This window comes from Schistocerca cancellata, chromosome 8 (genome assembly GCF_023864275.1).
Source record: "Schistocerca cancellata isolate TAMUIC-IGC-003103 chromosome 8, iqSchCanc2.1, whole genome shotgun sequence".
In the NCBI taxonomy this organism is placed as follows: Eukaryota; Metazoa; Arthropoda; class Insecta; order Orthoptera; family Acrididae; genus Schistocerca; species Schistocerca cancellata.
The window spans coordinates 459,439,235-459,463,274 of record NC_064633.1 but is presented as its reverse complement, the minus strand read 5'-3'; the positions used below and the strand labels follow the sequence as shown (position 1 = coordinate 459,463,274).

Here is a 24,040-nt window from a genome sequence, read left to right as displayed (position 1 = left end):
GGAAGAGCGACAACCAATAATACTCGCTCTTACATGAGAAACCCACCTGACATACAACCGTCGTGATTGGTTAAGATGTTACGCCAATGGAAACTAGTAGTTTCCAAACTTGTTCCCAGAGGACGTCCCTGGATATGTTTTCTGCTTATGACGAAATGAGAACTTGTAAATATCACTGTATCATTCTTAATTTACCTTATATGAGTTATAATTTTCAAATGATATGCATTGAAGAACGTTAAAGTAGCTATAAATTCGGCTACCAGTTGCAAAACGTTGAACTATTGATGCTTTGCGTAGCCTCATTAATTGTATACGTTTAATAATTCGCAGGTGTGAGTTGTTCTACATGGATTTGATGGATTACCAAGTTCTAAATTGCCTTATTGAATTTAAATGGAGGATTACAAGTTTTTGTTCAAAGTTGTCCTCGTTGGAAACGCGGGCGTTGGGAAAACTTGCCTCGTTAGACGCTTTACACAGGTATTTCATATGATGCACTGGCAATACACGTCATGTAGTAGTTTTCATGTTGTATATTTTGGTGTTGACGTTTCAGGGTTTGTTTCCACCTGGCCAAGGCGCTACAATAGGAGTCGATTTTATGATTAAAACAGTGGAAGTCGATAATGAGAAGGTTAAGGTACGTTTAGAGAAGGGACCTTGGTTCAATAGTAAGGCAGAATAAAGAGTTTCTAAATCTACGTAATATACCTTTCTCTTTTAGCTCCAGATTTGGGATACAGCTGGTCAGGAAAGATTCCGTTCTATAACACAAAGCTATTACCGTTCAGCTCATGCCCTTATACTGGTCTATGATATAAGCTGTCAACCAACATTTGATTGCCTTCCAGACTGGTTGCGTGAAATCGAAGAGTACGCAAGCAGTAAAGTCTTAAGGGTGCTAGTAGGTAAGTCACTAGATCACGTTAAGAGAAAAGGTCCAGCCAACAGATTATTATTATTATTATTCATGTGATATTTTCAATGTCTGCCCCTTATGAGTGAAGATGCGTAGACAAAACATCTGTGTTGTATTTTGAAAAAGTGTGTCAAGGAACTTCTTTGCTTATATAGCATGGTATGGACCTTAGTATTGTCAAACTGTATCTGGATGAAAAGAGTAGCTGTGTCAAGGAAGTACAAAAACAAGTAAGCCTCGAAACAAATATGAACAATGTTTTCTACTTATCTCTGTTGAATTCTTTGTTTAGCACAGCGAAATGATGTGGAAAAAATGTTTAGGGACAAGATATAATTTATATTTTATTAACACATGAACACTTCCCAGCCCATACTTCATAAGGCAATCATGTTTTTTCACAGCTTTGGTAGGTGATCTGTTAATTAAATAGACCACAGTTGACATGGCCTCTGTCAAAAAGCACTTAGGTAGCTCAGCATATCGCTTAACATACATCTTGCCTTCTCTATAATGGTTCTGTTGGCACATTCTGCAACTCCATTCTAATAGGGACTATAGCGAATGGTAGTCTAATGCCTGGTACCCATTTCATTCAACTGTTTCTTAAGTTTTCTATTTACATATTCTGATCCATTGTCTGATCTAAAAATTTTAATTTTGTTCCCCATTTGTCTTTCGACCATTTTGCAATAAATAGCAGATATATCACTCGCTTGATCCTTGTTACTAACAAAGTAAACATGAATGTATCTAGAAAAATCATCCACGAATGTCAGGAAATAGTAGCTTCCTCCTAAATATTTATTCTCCATAGGTCCACAGAGACCTATATGAATGAGTTGCAAAACTTCCACAGATCTGCTTTGACTTGGTTTAAATGACAGTCTCGCCTGCTTCCCTGAAAAACACACCTCCCATTGCACATTATTCTTTCCATCATTTTCCATCCCAGTTGCCATATTTTTCAATAAGGCCATATTTTGTCTGTTCAATGTCCAAGTCTCCAATGCCACAAGAAAACTTTTGCAGCATAAACAGGGTGATTTCTAGTTACAGCAATATCTTGAACTGTGTTTAATTTGTAAATACCTTTTACCTTAGTTGCAGTAGCTACAATATCGCCACAAGAGTCAATTATTTTAGCTCCCTCTATCCCAAAGATAACCTTGCTCCTTTTCTTTACTATTTTGCTTACCAACAGCAAATTAGTTCTTAATGTACATCACGAGCAGGAACAATTTGTTTTTCTCCATTCCTGGAAGTTCACATTTTAACTTAGACACATCAACTGTGGAAATTCCATTGTCAATCATTGAGTGAACATCATACAAAACTGATGGAGCTTTAGTAATATGTACAGATGCTCCTGAATCTAGAAGCTATTCTGCATGATTCTCCTCACTTGTTTCAATAAAAGAATAAAGAACAGAAAGTGCCTTAATAGTTTTCCTCTCAGGTCTACTAAAATTAACATGCTTCTTTTCATTGATACTCAATCTTTCATTATACTGTGATGAAAAAGTCCAATCTTCTAGCATCTGGAACATTTCATTGACTAGTTCTTGTTCTATTTAGAGTATAAAGCTGACACTGTTTCTATCTAGCGATCATAAGAATCTGGTTCATTTTTTACGTCCTATAGACTCTTTACCCTCAAGCTGTCCACTGTAATGAGTATTCCCAAACTTTCCAGACTCATAATCAAAGGTGAATATTTCTATGATAGTCCAGCTAACAATAAAGTGCCAATCCATTCTTATGCAATTTCAAAGCCAATATTCCTCAGATGATTTGAGATTGAAATTATTTTATTAATATATTCATCCATGTTTTTGCACTCAGAAAATTTGAAAGTTGCATAATTCTCACAACCTACAAACTGCCCTATTTGCAGTGTCTGTGTTGTACTCATATCAACAGTCACTTTTATTCACCATACACACAGTGCAACGTTATACGCACTTCCGCACACTTTTGCCCAAAAAACACATCACCATGAAATTTATTATTTCACTTTAATTCAGTGTAGGGCCCATAACCTGTTGGATTTATTGTTTAGTACAGTGAAATGGCATGGAAAAATTATTTAGGGACATTTACATATAGGCTACACACAAAATGTCATTTCCAATCAATAATCATAGAATATCATTACACAGAGGTCTACTGCACTCAGCACAGCTAAGCACACTGGAAAAATACTTTTTTCATATTTCTCCAGCATTCTCTGTCTACCACCTCTTAAGCAAAGAAATGTACCTCAAACCACAGCTTAATCAAAAATCATTAAGGATGCAAGTATTGGCCATAGAAACCTGTTTAGTATGACCACTTGTATGCTTCGACCTACAGCAGCATCAAAGTGGCATACATAAATCACTCTTCAAAATCTAGTATGTGTAAAATTCAGACTGTGACCAGAATTCTACCTTTATTTTTAATGACCATCACATTCATTGGTGTCACCAACTCACAACCAAAGTGATGCCTTTTAACCAGTGCTAGACCTCTGTCTGCATTAAACATCAGTACTTCACCGCAGTTAAGATCTCTTATTCTCATTCTATTGCTTTCATAACTCATAACCAAACTGTCACCTTTCAACCTAACCTACACCTACGGTATGCTAACATCAGTCACTTGTCACTACTCACATAGCAAGAAAATTATATAATAGGAAACAAAATAATTATTACTTGTGTTCTGTTTCATCCCTACCTCATGCACATGTGATGATACCACATGCCATGCCATGCCGTCATAGGTCAAAGCTGACATCTGGCACAAGTAGGTTAAATTGAATCATTGTCACAGACCCAACACCAGTCAGTACTGAGATAGGCAATGATGACCTTATATGTGAAATTGTGCTATCAGTGTGTTTGTACAAAAACAGGCTGAATTCAGGACTTTGGGTTGAAGAGCACATTGCATTGGTGGTGGGGCTCAAAATCTAGTACAAGAACTTCGATACACGAGACTGTTGACGAATGGACATGACTAAAAATCTGGACAGATAAGAGAAATGAAATAGGTATCTGCATGTTCTGTACATGGATTCTTATCTGGACGTCTTTTATCATCACCTGCAGATTAAACATTTTTGCAACCACTTTAACCTGGGCATTATATTGGAATTCTGACAGTAGGCTTGTGCGTGGCATGAATTTTTGTCTGCCAAATTCAAACATCATAATTAACATTCTGTTGACGAAGAACGTAATTGTCCATCATTACCATATTTTAAAATAACATAGCCTATCTTATTCCTGATACATTTTGTAAGTTAACAAATTTTTGTCATAATTAATGAAACAGATTTTTTGAAATTTTCTGCAGTACTTTGAATTAATGTTATAAATTCCCATCACATCTTGCGTAGTATTAAACGTTACTCATCTAGTTGGTTTATCAAATGTACATTAATCCACCACAATATTACACATGCTACACTTATCATTGTATTAAGGCATTGCATTGTGTATGTGTTTATGTATTTAAGAGAAACTGCGATAAATTCCTTGATTTTGTGTTCTATAAGGTTCACACACAGGGGTCGGACTATGAAGCAGTGGTTCCTAAGGATGGAGGTCCTAGGACAGCCTTCATGTCACATTGTGGCAGTTTTCGGTAATTGCATTAATGACCTCTGTTATTGCAAATGAAACAAGATTGGCTCAGATGTAAGGCAACTGCTGGTAAGGTGGAAGCAGGATCACATGTAAAAGTTGCAGAGAACCAATAAGAAGGGCATGTCAACATCTTGGGTGTCCGTCACTCATCTATCCTCTACAGGGCACTCTAACGTTTTGACGACTTAAAGTGTGAGTGTGGGTCTGGGTTATACTGATTTTATTTCCCCAAACCACATTCCACTTCTTTACAAGATGACTTACTTGGGGTTTGCAGACACTCATCTTTACTGGATAGCCAGCTGCTGGAAACTCTCTTGACTTCTCCATTGAATAATGCTAGCTCCAGGAACTTTCAAGCCTATATTTACAAGGGTACTAAGTAGCCATGCAAACTTTACCTTTCGTCAATCAACGATGTATTTGACTTTCAAGCACAATAAAAATTCTTACTTTCAAGTAAGTCTCTCTTATAGTCATATGTTAGAAACAAATGGATTTACATTCGAAAGAAAGTCTGCTTAGACACCATGACTTTCAGAAAAGGAGATTGAAATAATATCTTGCCTCTAGCAAGGTTGAGTCAAGAGTCTCTATATGAGTACTTTTTCAACTGTTCTTGTTTCACATAACAATAGTGAGTGACACAATAAGCACAAAGCTGCCTATAGATTCCATGGTTCTTCCATACACACTCACTAACACTTCTATGGAGTGCCCGACAGGTACTTGTCAGTGCCATTTGACTGCCGCATCTACTTTCTTCCCGGACTGATTTTAAACCTGCACACACAAACATGTGACGTTTAGTAGGTAGGATTTTACAATCCCACACTCACATCTAGAATATCGTGTGTTCGAGATGGTGGAAGGCTGAGCAGTTCTAGAATATACACAGAAATTATCAAATCACTACATATCCCCTCTCCTCAGACCAAACACGTGATATTTTATACATAATCATTATTCATATTATATCACTCATAATAACATCTCATATCTTGACCAAAATGCGATATTTTATATATAATCATTATTCACATAATATCGCTCATAATAACATTTCTTACATATGTTTAGAGACATATCTTCCCTTTGAGTAACAATTCTCTGTCCTTTCTTGCACAATCTTCCACTTATTTTTTCTCTGTCCTTTCTTATGTTACTTTGTTATTAAGACATGAGCGTTTATTTGTTGTTTTAGTCAGCTTTACTGATATTTAGTTATTGTGAGGACTCTTTTTCAATTGCAAACTTCAGGTGTTTAGGGCACATGAGTAATCTTTTTTATATTCTTGTACTACTTTTTTCCTAGTATGTACTATTTTCATTATTTGTAGCTTGGAGGAACTCGGGGCGAAGTGAAAGTGTTCTTTTGACACTCATTTACTTCCACAAAACATAATAATGCTAATCATTCATAGATTTTACACTTTCCAAAATAAGTCCTGTAAAATTTGTGACTTTTGTCACAATACTGTCCCCTTCTCCTAGGATCAGCACCTATTCCTTGCTTGTGGGTTGACCTGAGCACTTCCCCTTTACATTCTGGCAGGTACGCCCATTACAAAACATTTCTATTTTTTAGGCCACAGATCATCCTATCTCCACATAGGTACATCTGCCCTTTATGCTTAGTGAATGCCAGGTACGCCCCCCTTCTCCTTTCTGAGTAGGCTTACGGTTCATTACCCTAATATACATTTCTATGTATACCATAATTAAGTATCTTCTTGTAAAGCTATAAATCTATTTTAAACTTCGCATTTATTCTTTAATATACATTCACTCCCTAGAGTCCTCCTCTACTTATCAGCTTCTATACTTTCAATGGATGTTATGTCTATATATACTACTTATGTCCCACTATCCTTCAATTCATCAGAGTTTTTATTGCACTGATGTTGCTTAATGATCAGCCTGACTAATTCTACTCCTACTTTCATTTTCTTTATTTGCTCACGCCTCTTTCAATTTCATCCATTACTCATTACTACTTTATAGTTGTTTATTATTTAAGTGCAACTCTTCTTATGTATATTTGATATGAGCCGTCATAACTCCCTATATATGTGCGCATAATTCCCTGTGTACACACCTTTTCTCCTACAACACCTGGTGGTTCTCACATCGTGACAGGCTTTGTCTTATGTAATTTAATGTTTGTGGAGAAGCGTGTATTTGTGGATGTGTGTTCATGTAGTCTGTTTCTTCGGCCTTCTTAGCTAAAAATAATATGTAGTTTATTGGTAACCACGGAAATGAGGAAGGACTTTAGCGATAGAAGTTTATGAATATGGAAAGAAGGAAAAGATAGACAGGTCCTCAAGATGAGAAGTAAGAAAGGGAAAAAAAGTGCTTGCTAGGATCAAAGAAGAGAAAGAAGATAGCCCCAAAGATAGGAAACCCTCTCCACCCCCCACCCCCCCCACCCCCCTTCCCTAGGATCCCTACCCCTCAGGTACTTGAGTGAGAGACCAGAGGAGGTTTGGTGTTAAATTGTCTCCTACAGAATTGACTTGTCCCACCTTTACCCTTTGAGGTCCCCTAAGGAAATCCTAGCAACCCTATGGAAATGGCGAACGAAGAAGAATCAGGCACACTTGTTTGTGAGGGTTTTTTTAAAGGTGTGATGTGTGTTTTGTGTTAGTCATGATTTATCTTTTCTTGTAAATCAAACTTTTAGCTACCATACCCACCCCTTTCAAAATTTCTACAAACCCTCCCATCTATATCACATCTCATAAAAGGTATAAAATACTCTATACAAAATAGAAGAGCTATACACTTTGGTATAACAATTGTTCAGTTAGTCACATCATATTATATCTTCCACAAAAATAATACTCTATTCAATTTATTTTGTCTAGACATCGCTTTTTTTTTTCCTCCTCTATTTTATGGTCATATTATTCTTTTTTTTTTTTTTTTTTTTTTTTTTTTTTTTTTTTTTTTTTTTTAAAAAGCCATAAGATTATAGGATAGTTTTATATTTTAAAGGAATTTGGTGCAGGAAAACTATTTTGGAAGAAACACCGAAAACAACTCAGGATCCGACGGTCGTCACTCCGCTGATTAACTCAGGAATGTTAACATCCCTGTGGGATATACAATTTTACATCCTTTACTTTGTATTTCCCCTTTTCTAATCCAGTTGTGGGATCTTCTACTAAAAAAAACGTCTTAGGATGGACCACCGTTTGTACCCAGTATGGTCCCTCATATTTTTGAAAAAACTTATGAGTCTCTTTCTTTAGAGTCGAGCTACCAAGATGTTGTTTTATGAGAACCAGGTACTGAGGTTCCACAGCCTTTTCATTATGCTTGCTTCTTCTTTGTTGCACCTTTTGAATCAAATTTTTAGAAATTATTTCCTGATTTACTTCGTAATTGACATTATGTTGTTCATGCCAATTAAAATACTTAATTAAAGGTTCTCCTACAAAATGTTTGCCTATAACATCTAAAGGTGTCAACCCAGTCGATAAATGGGGTAATTCATTTAGGATAAGTTCAAAGTCCTTAATTTTCATTTCCCACGAAGTATGTTTTTCATGGCAGTATATAAGACATGATTTCCCAATTTCCTTCATTACCCATTCATATGGATTTGATGACGGGCTATAATGGGATATTAACATTTGTCGGATACTTTCCCACACTAGGAATTCTCTAAATTTGTTGCTGATTTTGAACCTGCACACACAAACATGTGACATGCAGTAGGTAGGATTTTACCATCCCACATTCGTTTCTAGAATATCGTGTGTTCAATATGGTAGTAGGCTGAGTGGTTCTAGAATTTACACTGAAATTCTCAAATCACTACAGCACTGTGCATTCAAACCATTATAGAGGCACCCTATCCCAGTTGGGTAATAATAATAGTGACAAAACAACAGTAATAATGATGATAATAATAATCAGTCACATTTAATGAGAATAGACAAAAATTATAATACTGACACTCACCTGTACTTTTTAACCACAATATAATTATTATTGTTAGTATCCGCATTGGCACAAGCTGTTGTTCGTAAAGTAGTTAATACTGCACAGACCTCTAGATGTGACCATTTTAACTGACAGGCCATTAAAAGTGCAGGGTAACAAAGAAGTTTACAGGGAAAACAACTGTATATCAAACTTTGCTTCTGTCTCAATCCAAATATTACATAAAAATTAAATATGAACATAATACATCAGAAACGAGTTGTCAAAATGCGAACATCAACTTAAAAAAAAACTGCAAAATTTACTTATTTCAATCTGACATATTGCTTGTTGAGTGGAGTCCAAGTTTTTAGAATAGTTTAAGTTGCTTTGGTTCCCTTGTATGACACCATCGAACTGCCCAATAAGTCTTATTAAGTTCAAATGAAATGAAAAAGGTTATTTTTCTCAAATTTTCCTTTTGTAACTGACAGAAACAACAAAATTTAGGAAATATGAAGCATTTAGAAATTCAAAGGAAAACCATTTCAGCTGAGATATTCAGGTAAGGGTAGATGGAAATTTATGGCTTGATTCAATGCAGATTATCAGAACAAGTCCAGACAGAGTAAACATCTACCATTTTTGTTCATTCAAACATGCTATTGAAATGCTTGACAATTACTGTACAATAACTACATTGTTTGGTATGAAACATCATTTGGAGGAAGTGTATCATAATTAGAAATATATTAAATTATGTACCAATATTATGAAAAGGAATGTTGCTACTCACCATATAGTGGAGATGCTGAATCACAGATAGGCACAACAAAAAGACTCTCACAATCAAAGCTTTCGGCCATCAAGGCCTTTGTCAACAATAGATGACACACACACACGCACACACACACACACACACACACACACACACACACACTCACTCTCACTCACTCACGCAAACATAACTCGCACATACGCCTGCAGTCTCAGGCAACTGAAACCACACTGTGAGCAGCAGCACCAGTGCATGATGGAGTGGCAACTGGGTGGGGGTAAGAGGAGGCTGGGGTGGTGAGGGAGAGGGGTAGTATGGTGGGGCTGGTGGACAGTGAAGTGCTGCCGGTTAGACGGACTGCTCAGGAGAGGTGGGGTGGGAGTACCAGAAAAGGAGAGAAATAAAAATACTGGGTGTGTTGGTGAAATGATGGCTGTGTAGTGCTGGAATGGGAACAGGGAAGGGGCTGAATGGGTGAGGAGAGGCCAGGAGAGTTACAGGAACGTAGCATACATTGCAGGGACAGTTCCTATCTGCACAATTCAGAAAAGCTGGTGTTAGTGGGAAGGATCCATATGGCACAGGTTGTGAAGCAATCATTAAAATGAAGGATATCATGTTAGGTAGCATGTTCAGCAACAGGGTGGTCCACCTGTTTCTTGGCCACAGTTTGTCGGTGGCCATTCATGTGGACAGATAGCATGTTGGTTGTTATGCCTACATAGAATGCAGCACAGTGGTTGCAGATTAGCTTGTAGATCACTTGATTGGTTTCACAGGTAGTCCTGCCTTTGATGGGATAGGTGATGTTAGCGACCAGACTGGAGTAGGCGGTGGTGGGAGGATGTATGGGACAGGTCTTGCATTTAGGTCTATTACAGGGGTACGAGCCATGAGGTAAGGGATTGGGAGCAGGGGTTGTGTAAGAACGGACGAATTTACTGTGTAGGTGGACAAAGGAGTACCACTGTGGGAGGGGTGAGAAGGATAGTGGGCAGGACATTTCTAATTTCAGGGCACAAAAAGAGGTAATCAAAACCTTGGTGGAGAATGTAATTCAGTTGCTTCAGTCCTGGGTGGTACTGAGTCATGACGGGAATGCTCCTCTGTGGCCGGACAGTGGGACTTTGGGAGATGGTGGGAGACTGGAGAGATATAGCACAGGATACTTGATTTTGTACAGGGTTGGGAGGATAATTATGATCAGTGAAAGCTTCAGTGAGACCCTCGGTATATTTCGAGAGGGACTTGTCGTTACAGCAGATGCGATGACTATGAGTGGCTAGGCTGTATGGAAGGGACTTCTTTGTATGGAACGGGTGGCAGCTGTCGAAGTGGAGGTATTGCTGGTGGTTAGTAGGTTTGATATGGACAGAGGTACTAATATAGCCATCTTTGAGGTGGAGGTCAACATCCAGGAAGGTGGCTTGTTTGGTTGAGTAGAACTGGATGAAGCAAATGTGGAAGTTGTTGAGGTTCTGGAGGAATGTGAATAGGGTGTCCTCACCTTCGATCCAGATAGCAAAGCTGTCATCAGTGAATCTGAACTAGGTGAGGAGCTTAGGATTCTGGGCTTTTAGAAAGGATTCCTCGAGGTGGCCCATGAATAGGTTGGCATAGGATGGTGCCACTAATTCCACCTTATCCAGCCACATCTGCTGCCCCTCTTCTTCACACTTATTCACCCTCAGACTTACCAGATATTACTGCAGGTAGCAGGTCTAAGGGTGAATAAGTGTGAAGAAGAGGGATGGCAGATGTGGCTGAATGAGGTGGAATTAGTGGCACCATCCTGTGCCAACCTGTTCTCCCTCAGATTTCATGATGTTTCCCCCTTTTGCACCCATTTTATCCTTTTTGTGAATTTTCACACGTATTTGGGTATATTTTTGCGAAATTTTTCGGACATAATTTTACATTACTTATGTAATTTTTTGAATTCATCCACTTCATCTGGTCCTCTTCAACCCAGCATGCCTAGTTTGCAAATAGATTTCCCTCACACCCCATATTCTTCCACCAGTGTCAAGAGTTAGCCACAAAAGGGTTGCCCCCTTCATCACCCAGTACCTGTACTAGAACAGCTGAACCACATACTTTGCCAGAGCTTTGATTACCTATCATCATGCCCTGAAATGAGGGACATGCTACCCAAGATCCTTCCCACCCCTCCTAAAGTACTGTTGCACCACCCACCCAACCTCCACAACATCATTGTCCACATATGCCATTCCCAATCCCAGCCCCTTGCCAGAAAAATCATATCCCTGTGGAAGACCCAGGTCCAAGACCTATCCAATCCACCCACCCAGCACTTCCTATTCCATTCCTGTCACAGGTTTATCCTACCCGATCAGGGGCTGGGCCACCTGTGAAAGCAGCCATGTCATTTACCAGCCCTGCTGCAATCATTGAACAACTTTTTATTTTGGTGTGACTACCAACCAGCTGTGCACCAGGATGCCATTCGAACTATGACAAGAGTAAGGTAGACCACCCTGTGGCACAACATGCAGCTGAACATAACATGCTTGATTTTAGTGGCTGCTTCACAACCTGAGCCATCTGAATCCTCCCCTCCACCTCTGGCTTTTCTGAACTGCAGAGATGTGAGTTATCATCACAACACATTCTCCACTCCCAGAATTATCCTGGCCTCAACCTACAGTAATATACTGTCCCCACACCATCCACCCAACAGTTTCCACCTTCTCTGTTCTCCTTCCCGTTCTCATCTCCCAACCTCTTTGTGTACCACTCTCTGCCAATGCACCCACCAGCTTTCCTCCCTGCTCGTCTCCTTTTTTACTCCTTTTTTTCCCCACCTCTCTGCCCCACAACCTCCTAACACTGCACCTGTTAGCTTTCTAGTCCCTGCACACTCCTCCAGACAGCTCTCTCGTCCCCCCAACCCCTCCAGATTGCTGCTTCTATCTCACATGATAGTTGCATTCAGGCCCGAGCTGTCAGAGTTGGCGTTCGTGTGCGCATAAGGAGTTCATGCTTGTGTGCAATGAATTGTATGTGTTTCTCTTTTACTGATGAAGGCAGTGGCCAAAAGCTTTGTGTAAGTGTATTTTCATTGTGCCTTTCTGCAACTTAACATGTCTTCTTTACGGTAAGTAGCAATCTACTCTTTTCTAAATTGTTGATATTCCTACCTGTAGTTTCCAAGATACATTGGACTCAAATTGAAAACTAAGCAATTGTGAATAAAATCAGTGTCTTGTTAGAGATTTGATTCTAGCCTAAACAGTCACGAACAGCCCATAATGATGAAGTGTTTGCCAATTTATATATTAGAACATAGTTCCCATCACATATGACTTCCTGTATAAAACTACAGAGAGACAAAATGGCACCTTTAGCACGCCTAATTCCAGTACTGCAGTCAGGTCTCATGTCAAGAGGGACTCACCTGTTGATAAATTCACAGGATTTCTTAAAGTTATTCAGCAGTGCTCCAAATCATCAGCTAACAATAAAGTTAAACAAAAAGGGATCACTCCCCTATTCTCATCTTTCAATAATTTTCCCAACAACAAGTGGCAAGATGCTGTCCTTTGATCACTTTAATCAATAATTCCCACCAGCAACATGTCATGCCATTTGAATGGTACTGGTATATTAGGAAATAGGCATTGCCCAGTGAATCAGAAGCAGACTACATGTCCAAAGATTCATGGTTCAGCTTTCAGATAATCATATAATTTTTCTCCATCACTTGTTTTATATGTCACAGTGTTTTCCTCAGACTGCCATTTAAATAAATCTAAAAGAAATTTGTGTTACGGCAATGTGTACCATCTATTGCTTTAACTCTTACATCAGACAAGCTGATCTGCTACCTATACATCAGCAACCACCTCTACCTCCTCTCTTTTGTGATTTTTTTTTTTTTAAGTCTGCAACTTGAAGAATGGTTTAAATATCACAGGACCTTAATAGATATGGTTCTACTAGATAAGGTAGTCCTTGCAGTACACCAACCATTGAACTGACATGCCAAGTCAGATATAGGGGGACCTACCAAATTGATGTTGACTACTAACCAAAGTGCAACTAGACATTTTTCACATATAAAAATCATTGCGACATGAGAAACAAGTGACAGAGAAAAATTATGTGATTATCTGAAAGCTGAACCATGAATCTTTGGACATGTAGTCTGCCTCACCTATTTTGTAATATACCAGTACCATTCAAATGACATGAAGTGTTGCTGGTGGGAAATTATTGGTTAAAGCTATCAAAGGACAGCACCTAGCCAGTTGTTGCTGGGGACCATATTGAAAGATGAGAGAGAGAGAGAGAGGGGAATGATCCCTTTTTGTTTAACATTATTGTTAGCTGATGATTTAGTGCACTATTGAATAACTTTCAGAAATTCTACAGAATCTATCAACAGCTGACTGACTAGCTGCAGTTCCCAGCATTGTCTGGTATATTTAATATCTGCCACACAAAATGACTGGCCCTGTGCCTTATTTATACACATAATTAATGTATGCCACATTGGAACTGCTTATTTGAATCACTGGTTGTCAACAGAATGTGACAAATCAATACATCTTCACCTATGGCATTCATAAGAATCAGGCTCTGGGCTTCTGGCTCTGATGTTTGTAAATATACACCAATTTCAAACCAAAAGTTTGGCAATAACAATTACAACATACATTATGCTTTGATTCTTTTTTAAATTACAAATTAAAGTAATACATCGGTAATACATAATGCACTTAAAATCTAACTGTAAAATACATATTTGTTTCGCTTCAATAAAATTGATTTTCTGCAGGAAGTATTTTGACTCTAAAAATGTGTTGTATGAAAAGATGATTAGTTGTGCCAGCTGTTGTTACATTTTGTGATAAGTATCTCATTTTGTTTTTGTAGAATTTGTATTATATTGTTCAAGCAAGGCTGTGTTTGCACATGACTTGAACTGTTTGAACAGTTTATGTCACAGTTCGAAAAATCTCAAGTTCTGCTCGATCTGTTGTGTGGCATTTAGGATTTTAATAATAAAAATAACTGTGTAACAAGGACTAAATACCTTCTAGGGTATATATCGTATTTAACAGTGGCAAGTAATCAATAAATACGAGTTTGCAGTAACGTTTCTGTCAAGTTTTCAAGTTTTTGCTCATTCTGCGATCAAATGATGTCTCATGGTACAATCTCCACTATAATTTATGCTCACAATAGAAATTACAGGCAGTTTGGCACAATATATTCTGATTGTTAGGCATTTGATTTTTCATCAATTTTCTTCATTGTTTCATCTGAATGTATGTGAAGCAAATCAGCCAAGAACTTTTAATTAAATTGGTCAAGTACTTTTTAAGATGTCTGGTAACAGTGTTTCCCCTTTATATATATTGTAGATATATTTGTGTATTGTGTACATTAAAAAGTATATAACCTGTGTCCACACAAGAGGGGATTGTGTAGAAATTTGAAGTAAATCGTCCAAGAACTTTTAGAGATTTCCTTTCCCCTTTATATTTTACATAAATAAATGTTTCAAGTTAGATTACAAAATATTACATAGTCAGTGATCTTCCAGTTAACTTGAAGGTAAAATATGCAAAATTTCATCAAGATCAGAATAAAACTGTAGATTTTTATGATAGGAGGTGCTGCATTGTGATCAGTGATGTCCAGTTCAGCTGCACTCCATCTACTAATTTCCACCTGTGTTGGAATGTGCAGTCTGCATTCCTGATGAGTACTATTTAGTGGATGTGTTTTGCCATTGTATGGTCTTAAGATTTCAGGTGTGGTGATTAGCCTTCCACTATCTCTTATGATCAAAATCTCCCTTCTTCTCCTCATAGATTTTTTTTTTTTTTTTTTTTTTTTTTTTTTTTTTTTTTGCAAATGGTGTAAAATGGTGAACTGACTGAATTAAATCTTGTCAATATATATATTTTTTATGTTTTATTTATTTTTAAATGCTGTGAGGTTGTCAGCAGATGGAGTGCAATGGAGTACAGGATTCAATGAGGGGGGAAGGGAGATATGCCCATAAGAGGTAGTGGAAGGCTGATCACCACACCTGAAATCTTGATATAACACCTCCCAGCAATATAAGAAAGACATTAGAACAAATAATTAATGGTTGGTCGGTATGGAACTTTGAGTCTAGAAAGCTTCTAGCCACCTCCACTGTGTTTTCTGAAGGTACCACTGTATACATGATAATGATATGCTCCAAGAGGTATCAATATAAGATGCTGTTCTTGTGAAGGCAACCCTTAACAGAATTTTTTTTACATTTGAAAGGTTGTGACACTACTTGCCAGTACCAAATTTTACAACTACTGCGTGAGTGAGTGTCTTTTCAATGCACTGTAATCTTCTCTTTAAAAATATTTTTAGGTTAGAGTCAGTAATACTTTCTTAAACCAAAATATCCAGGAGATTGGTACTACTCAAAGGAATGTCTTAAGTGTTTCCTTTTTGCAACAGCAATTGATAGTTTAGTGTCTACAGCCAGGAACTTGTATGATGCTCTTGGTATGCGAGTAATTTCTCAGTTGTTTGCTCATCTTGTATTCCTTGATTGCAGCTCTATAACTGTATCCAACATTCAGAAGATTAGAATTATGGTTGTAAACCAAGTTTTATCTGGGTGAATGAGTGTGTTAACTCTAAATGTTTATCAATTGAAGACATAATGTCGTTGGTCATATTGTGGCACATGTGTATACCATGTTTTTAATCAAATTGTATTGAGACTGGCAGCCACCATATTTAATTTTAAGAAATAAATAAAATTTCTGGCCTCATTTTTATAAGAAAAACATGAAGGATCTAATGACAAGAATTCTAAAAATATTGTAGTGCCTTAACAGCTGCTCCTGGGAGCCAACTGGATTCTCCTTATCATTATTCTGTAGAACCTTGGGTTGGCTGCAGTTGGACTGTGGCTACAGTTTGTATGGCTCTGCACAACAATATTACCTAATGTCCACCATGGGGCTATTAGAATAACAATAGGAGCCTTCTGAGAAAGTACCATACCCAACCATTTCCGCAAGGTTAGAGAACCACCTTAACCACTTGTTGGAAGTTCTTCATTTGGTGACATACATAAAACATTCAATTAATGCCTCAGTCTTGGCAGTTCGACATTATTGTTTTATTGTCAACTGAACAAGCTAATCAAAATTGCAGAAAAGCGAGAGGTCTTTCTATGATCCATGAGAAACCTGAATGTCCTAACACAGAATTGGAGCAAGTTACTGTCCTGGCTTTTATACATTTTGGTATGAGTACCAAAACTTTATAGCTATTGATACCAGTGGAGTCTAGACAAGTGAAAAATGTTGGTTGCTTAGTAGTTATCTCTTATTCTTTGATACAGAACTCATGTAAGATCCTACATGTGCTGGTATGAATCAGGCGTGACCAAAAGAATATATGCAGCAAACAAAATGGAATAAACCACACAGAATGTTATGTCATTCGCTGTTAAATCAAGGGAAGGATATATCATTCTGCTGGGAGTCCATGGAAATGAGCTAGCTAGCAGCAGTGGGTGCTTGCTACAAAAACAGTATCCTCACTTTACTGTCTCCTTCAGTTTACTACCTTGTTGTTATGAAGAAACCTTGTGTCTCTAGGAGAAGTAGTGGCATGACGTCCAACATGAGTTGTGGCAAACAAAGTTAATAATTCTGCCATTGAAGACATCCTTCCAGTTATAAATATAGAAACATGTTACATTAAAGCAGTTAAGAATGGCAGAGCCCCCTGACTCAGAGTTAGACCTCACAGCAGGAGGCACCACTGATGTCACTCTTATGGTGTACCAGTTTCAGTAAATCATATTTTAATTGATTGCACTTAGTACTCTGATGAAGGGCAGCGGTGTGATCAGGCAACCACCTTCCACTGATCATATGTCACAATGAGACTATTGTTGAAAAGATGTTAAGGTTTTGTATGCTGTCAGAATTGCTGCACAAATTACTAGTGCCAGTTCATCATCTTTTAATCAGAGACCAACCCACCACAGTTTTGTGGTTGTCGTTTTACAATTTTTCACTCATTGAACATTCTCTTTCTAACTTGTAAATCTTACAAAAGAACAGAATTTTTCAATTAATGTCCTTTACAGAACTATATGTTGAACAGTAAGTGCTTTTACCTTTACTGCTTTTCCCTAAATGTGTTACTCGTGAAACCGTATACTTTGTTATCTGATTAACACAAGCAGGGCTGCTTGTTGGTGTGTTAGTGTGTGCCCTAAACATTGTTGCCATTCTCTCGAGCTTTTATGTTCCACAATATATTTCATTACACATTCAATTCAGTATCTGAAATATGTTGCTTATGAACATTATTGCAGGAAATAAAACTGACCGTGAAGACAGGGAAATACCAACCCATGTAGGAGAAGAATTTGCCCGGTGTCACGACATGTACTACCTCGAAACATCTGCCAAAGAGGCTGATAATGTTGAAAGGCTTTTTATGGAAATTGCTGCAGAGCTCATAGAGGTGAGTAAATTCCTTGGCACACAAACAAAATGTTCAAGTAATAACTGTAGTAGTAGAAGACAGTACACTGGAAATGCAGCTATGTGAAGTCTCTGGGCTTCACTGGCTTAGATAGAAAGACAAATTTGAAAAGAAATTATGGAAATTCTAGTTAATGACCTTAGTTTGCAGGTAATCACCTATGTAATTTGTTACACCTCTGTATCTCATTTTGATTGTATGCGGTTTGCTTCTGCTGTCATTCTAAGCCAATTTTCTATCTGTACACATTTGACTACATGAGAGGGGACTTAAAAAAAAAAAACTTGAGACTAACATATTTTCTCTGTGGAGACACTATCAATAAATAATGGGAAAGAAAAGTTATAAGCATGATTCAGAAGTCATGCTTAATTCTTCACATTTACTAGCAAAAAGATCTAAGTGCAAATAATTAACACTGACCATAAACAAATTAATAGTTTGAAGTCTGTCAGATGCATAGCTGCTTTTGAACGTGATTAACATCATTACTTTACGATCGTAGAACCTGTCCATAAAACATAGTTTGGGAAAATTTTGTGTTTTTGCTTTCTAACCTATGAGGAACCAAGTCAGGTGTGCCCTGCTCATGGCTGGAATAATTGCAAGAGCCATGTGTTCAATATAGTGTTCAAAATGCCAGTCCTCTGATATTTAAAACATTGCGTCTGTTATTGAATTAAAAAAATCTTTCATAATTACATGTTTTGTGAATGTAGCTGATGATGGCTCTTGGAACACATGCTATTGAAGATCACAACTGTCGCACAAGTATTTTGCATTCATTCCTTCATATGTTAATTGTATTCTGTAGATCCCCAATGGAGAAAAATCTCCAGAGGCGTGAACAGGTCGAAATATAGTCAGAAGCATTTGAATCAGAGATAGCAATTGTGTTGGAATAGGGGAATAATGTAACTAAGTTGAATTGGAGATAGCTACTGTATTGAAGAGAGGAGGAGGAGGAGAGAGAGAGAGAGAGAGAAAGGTAATGTGTGCTCCTGTTGTCATGGTCAATCGAATAGTTAAATGTCTCACATGACTGGGATGATGTCAGAGATTGTAATGACCATCAATGAAATATTCAACCACAAGATGGGCAAGACATACGAGATCAGTGCATTTGATCATGGGTGCTAGTGTGTGGTACACTATCTTCCGAGATCATGTAGGCTCTGGTCTTTTCATGTGAGTGTGCTGCGAGTACCTTGATTCAGGAAAAACTGTCACAACTGGAGTCAGTTAAAGTGAGCAAGAACACATTGATAACATATGTTGTCAGTTATAGCAGAGGTAAGAGGAAGCAGATGGACCACAGTCAGCAAATGACTTGTTAGTTCAATGCCGGACAACAGCTGGTAGGTAGGTGTGCCATCCAGAGCTGTCAACTTGCTGTGGTGTACAGAAGCCACTGCTCCACATGTATATCTCTGCTTGTCACAGGGCACAGGGTTAGTGTATGTGGAAGAAAGCCAGAATTATATCCCCAAAACGCAGATAATGGTAGACACAACATGCTAATAGCAGGCACTGCCTGCTTGTCAACAGGGGACCATTCGTATGGAGATATTCTTGTGCAGGAATTATTTAAGTGGGACAAAAGGGGATCCTGAAATGCCTGTCATCATCTCTGCCCATCGAATGATACAGGAAGCTGTTGTGTGATCAAGTGCATCCATTTGTTCCCCTGTTGCATACATCATCTGCCATAAGCAAAACAACGCATCACATCTGCCAGAATGATTTTAGGAACACTTCTGAGACATTATACATAAGAGTGGTTGCACAATGCACCAGACACGTGTTCTGAATCCTGCCTAGCCCCTATGAAATGCTATTGAGCTAGATGTGCAGGATTTAGACCAAGCTCTGAGTAACCTCAGCAGATGAGTGTTATTGATCGGAATGGGTCCCAATTAATCTCAAATAGATTCCCTTGGATTATTGTACCAAGATGTAAAAATAGAGGTCAAATCTTCACAACCATGTACACAATAGATAACCATTTTCAAGACAATTGCAGATGTGCATGGCTGTAGTAAAAATATGTGATACCTAATGTTCAATACAGTGCCGTCTAAGTAGTCCTGTCAGGTATATACCAAGCCACAATTGCAAGGTTTCCAGATATCAACAGTGACAGCTGGGTTTTATATGCTAATGTGCTGCAGCACACTGTAAATATTACACTAAAATTATGCCATTTCTCTTTGAATGCAAGTAGGAAATTGCACTAAAATGACCTCATTTCTCTTCGAATGCAAGCTGAAAATCACACTAAAATTCCACAATTTCTCTTTGAATGCTTGCTGGTGTGCAGATAAAATGGAGAAACACATCTTTTGTAGTATTCTCTCCACAATAGCTAGAAACCCGTGATCAACTCAGAGAAGGGGCGCAGCTGTCTGTTTTCAATTGTGCATGCTCTGATATGACATCATCCCTTCCAGCACAGTAACAGATCAATGTTTTTTTTAATTGTGTGTAAAGTATTATGCAAGCATAGAGTATGAGGGAGCTTAGATGAGCGGTTGTCCTAATGGAGCTGTGGCTGAGTGTTCAAATGCACTTACTGCCAGTTCATCTGCTTGGGTTCGGTTCCCACTACTACCAACTTATTTTTTTGTTATTATTCCTCACAATGTTGAACTATTAATTACAAAATGTAAATATATTTAAACATTTCAGTTTATATATGTAGAAGTAACAGAGTCAAAAGGCACTAGATGATGATAAAAAAGTGAGTAAATGAGAAATTTAGTATGAAAGTGCTTTCGTAGAATATTTCGCCTGAGTGAGCCATAGGAAAAGGTAAAACGATTTCTAAAGATTTACACATAGAATATATGGGATTCCAAGCCCACTGACTGTTAATTCATTGGCTCAGGTTGGATTCCAGCGGCTATGTCAGCCTTGCGCCCACTTGCAATGTTAATACATAAAATTAATATATTCAAATTAGTTACGATTACTAACCATGTATGTCAGAAGGCTATAGGCCACCACACTGCAGCACATGGTAAAATTTTGCTCGATCTGCCAATGATAAATTGTCCATCAACCATCCTAAAAGGGCACTGATGATGGAGGGAGTTCAGAACATATGGTTCACTTAGTGGTTGCACAAAACTTGAGCAATTTTGAGAAATTTTGGCAATGTTCTGGAACTTGAGCAATTTCTACGTGATATAAGAATAAAAATTAACAATCCAAATTGCAGTTTCTTTTCTTTCTGTTGACGGTCACCAGTTTCTGTTGATAATTTTGGTCAGATGATGGTTATGATAATCAAAACCAGTCAACAGCAATAAAAAGAAAATATGTTATAATTTAGATTTACTTTTTGTATGAAATAGTTTCTAAGTAGCACAATACAACTTTTTAATGAAGTGCCATCTCTTCAGTCACCTTGCCCTCTGGATTTGTTTGTGCAGTTTGTGTCCTACCTGTTGCTCACTGCGCCCTTACTGACAAAAGATATATTTCACATGAAATATGAAGAATGGATCCTTGAGGGCATAGAATTACAACCTTATTGCAACCTTCATGAGACCGTAAATGGCAGTCAACAAATATCAAATTATCAATTGGACTTTTACAGTGTCAGGCACTTAGTGCAGATACACAGTAATTTTTTAGAGTGAGTCAAACATTTGAAATTCTGAAGTGGAATAACGACAATATGGTAAGGATTGCTACTCTCCACATAGAGGAGGCATGGAGAGGCAGACAGGCACAATGAAAAATAATGCTAGATATTATTCAACTATTGGACTAAACCCTTCATCAGACATAGACAAAACAAAGTCACACACATCCATACAATCACAATACAGAGCCATTGTCATCTCCGGACACTAGTCCACAACTGAGACAGCATCTGAGAGAAGCATTGATTGTTGGCTGGGGCGAATAGCGAGGATACAGAGGAGGTGGGGAGTGGGAGGGACAGCAGGGTAGGTGTGGGGAAGATGCTAGTGCTGCTTGTGGCAGCATGCAGGGATGTGATGGGGACAAGGTAGTAAACTGCTAGGTGCAGCACTGGGACACTATGCTGGAAGGCAGAGAGGAGAGAAGCAGAGAAGGGGGAAAGACTCCACAGGTGCACTGGTGAGATAGAAGGCTTTTGTAGTGGTGAACTGGAAGCAAGGAAGAGGATGGCAGGTGGAGGACAGGGCTACCTGAGATTGAGGCCAAGGGAAGGAGGAGGGGACTACAGGAATGAAGGATGTGTTGTAGGGAGAGCTCCTACCTGCACAATTCCGCAATATTGGTTTTGGGAGAGAATCCAGATGGCACAGGCTCTGTAGCAGTTGTTGAAGTCAAGTACATTGTACTTTAAAAAATGGACACAAACAGTCTCGAGGCACAAATATTTATTTTGATAGTAACCGGTTTCGGTCAGTTCTTATCCATCCTCAGACCCTCATACCATGATGGTAGGCAGTGGTGGTGAATGGAGCAGGTATTGTAATGCCACAAATATCAACTGCTTGAAATTCTAAAATTATTTTTTGTTAGTTATTCACAAACAAGGGCCCATCAGGTCAAATGGCTGTTGGATATGATGCCTGGAACCCCACACCAACATACACAGCTGTATGGATGTTTTCATAAAGTCAATCCCACCCTGGGGACCTCTCCTTTTTAGTGCTTTCTACACCACAGGCTGTTTTGATCCACCTATCCAATAGTAGCTTCTCAAGTCTGGGGATGAGTGCTTGTTCTCCAGCACATCCTTGCATCCCGGCACCATCCACTTCTTAACCTATTTTATTTATTGTTATCTTTTTTTTTTTTTTTTTTTTCATCCTGTCTCACCACTGCCTTCCCCCCCACCCCCCACCCCTAATTGTGGCAGCAGTCATCAACTGCTGTAATGTATGCTCTGAACTGATAGTTCGTCCAAGGTGGCTATGTAACTACCAATGTCAGTAAAATCTAAACTTTATTTAAGCCACAGTTTTTACAGTTCAACTTGTGAAGAGTCGGAATGTAAATAACACAAAGCCCATACAAAATTGTTACTTCTGATTCTAGTGGAAACTAAGAGAGTCAATAAATAACTTATATGCAATGTCCAAAAACAAAAAGTTGTAGTTGATATGCTGGCTGGTCGATAACTGTGGCTTGGCTGCTCACCGAACTCAGTGTTACTCGCTGAAACAGAGTGTAACCGGGACTGGCTCCACAATTGGAACTGCTTACTTGGAGTCCTGCTGGCATTTTTACATGCATCTGTTAGCAGTAGTTAGAATTTTGATTCCTGAATTTTAGTGTTGGCTGATCATCCTGTTTCCTTGTAATGTTATAATTTTCTTTATGATATTAAAATAAAGCTTTGATAGTATTAGAAATGTAACAGAATATTTTGTTCACATTTTGTTTTTTCTTTCAGCAAGCAAAGAGTAAGGAATTGCCAAGATATGATGGAAGTGGTGCACCATCACTGGAAGGCCGCACAACTACTGTTGGAGACAATACTGGTGGGTGTTGCTCTCGCCTCTAGTGAACAACAGCACAAATTGAATGGAAGGCTTTATTTTTCAAGTGATGCTTCCAATCCTATCTACTGAACTCAGTCATTCCACTGAAATTGGTGATATTGCTTGTAAAGAAAATTTTTTCACATCGTGTAATCATATTGCCTCAACAGTAAATTTTTTCCTGTTAGTGTTATTTACATTGGCAGCATAGCAGCCTTCTGCACACAGTGATCACTACCTACATGTGCACTCTCTCGCCTGTGTTGATTTATAATTGTTGATGATGATTGTACACGGTTTCTTTTAACCTGGCTTTGACAGTATCATAGAATTTATTCCACCTAAGCTTCATTTTATTATGGTTGCTTGTTCCTGTGTTTGTTGTCGTAATGATTACAGTGAATATTGTTACAGTTATTTCTATGCATATTCCACAATATTTTAAAAGCACTGTGCAGCATATACTGGGATACGTCCATAATGCTTTCTGTTGGATAAAATATTATTCAGTGACAATATCTGTGTCACAGTTTATAAGTTCTTGTGAACAAACCATGAAGTTCAGAGGAATATTCATGGATATCATGTTTGTGTTCAGGAGAGCATACCAGTTGTGTGTGAGTGATATCAGCTATCATGCAATTTATTGAAGTTTATAAAAAACTGTGTACACTTTTGTTTCCCTTATGTCTCTTCTGTCTCACAGATTTAGCTTCTGTATGTTTTTATGCTACAATTTAATTGTGTTGTG

At 38.2% G+C, this 24,040-nt stretch overlaps 1 protein-coding gene across 1 annotated transcript; it reads left to right on the top strand.

The window, feature by feature from the left end:
- The first annotated feature begins 81 nt into the window (after positions 1–81).
- Positions 82–23,706, top strand: LOC126094531 (ras-related protein Rab-30). Its single transcript, XM_049908952.1, has 6 exons — positions 82–165; positions 334–483; positions 560–643; positions 728–911; positions 17,631–17,782; positions 23,202–23,706. Exons 2-6 carry the CDS (start codon positions 397–399, stop codon positions 23,310–23,312), a joined length of 618 nt encoding a protein of 205 aa, XP_049764909.1. The 5' UTR covers positions 82–165; positions 334–396; the 3' UTR covers positions 23,313–23,706.
- Positions 23,707–24,040: the final 334 nt, after the last annotated feature.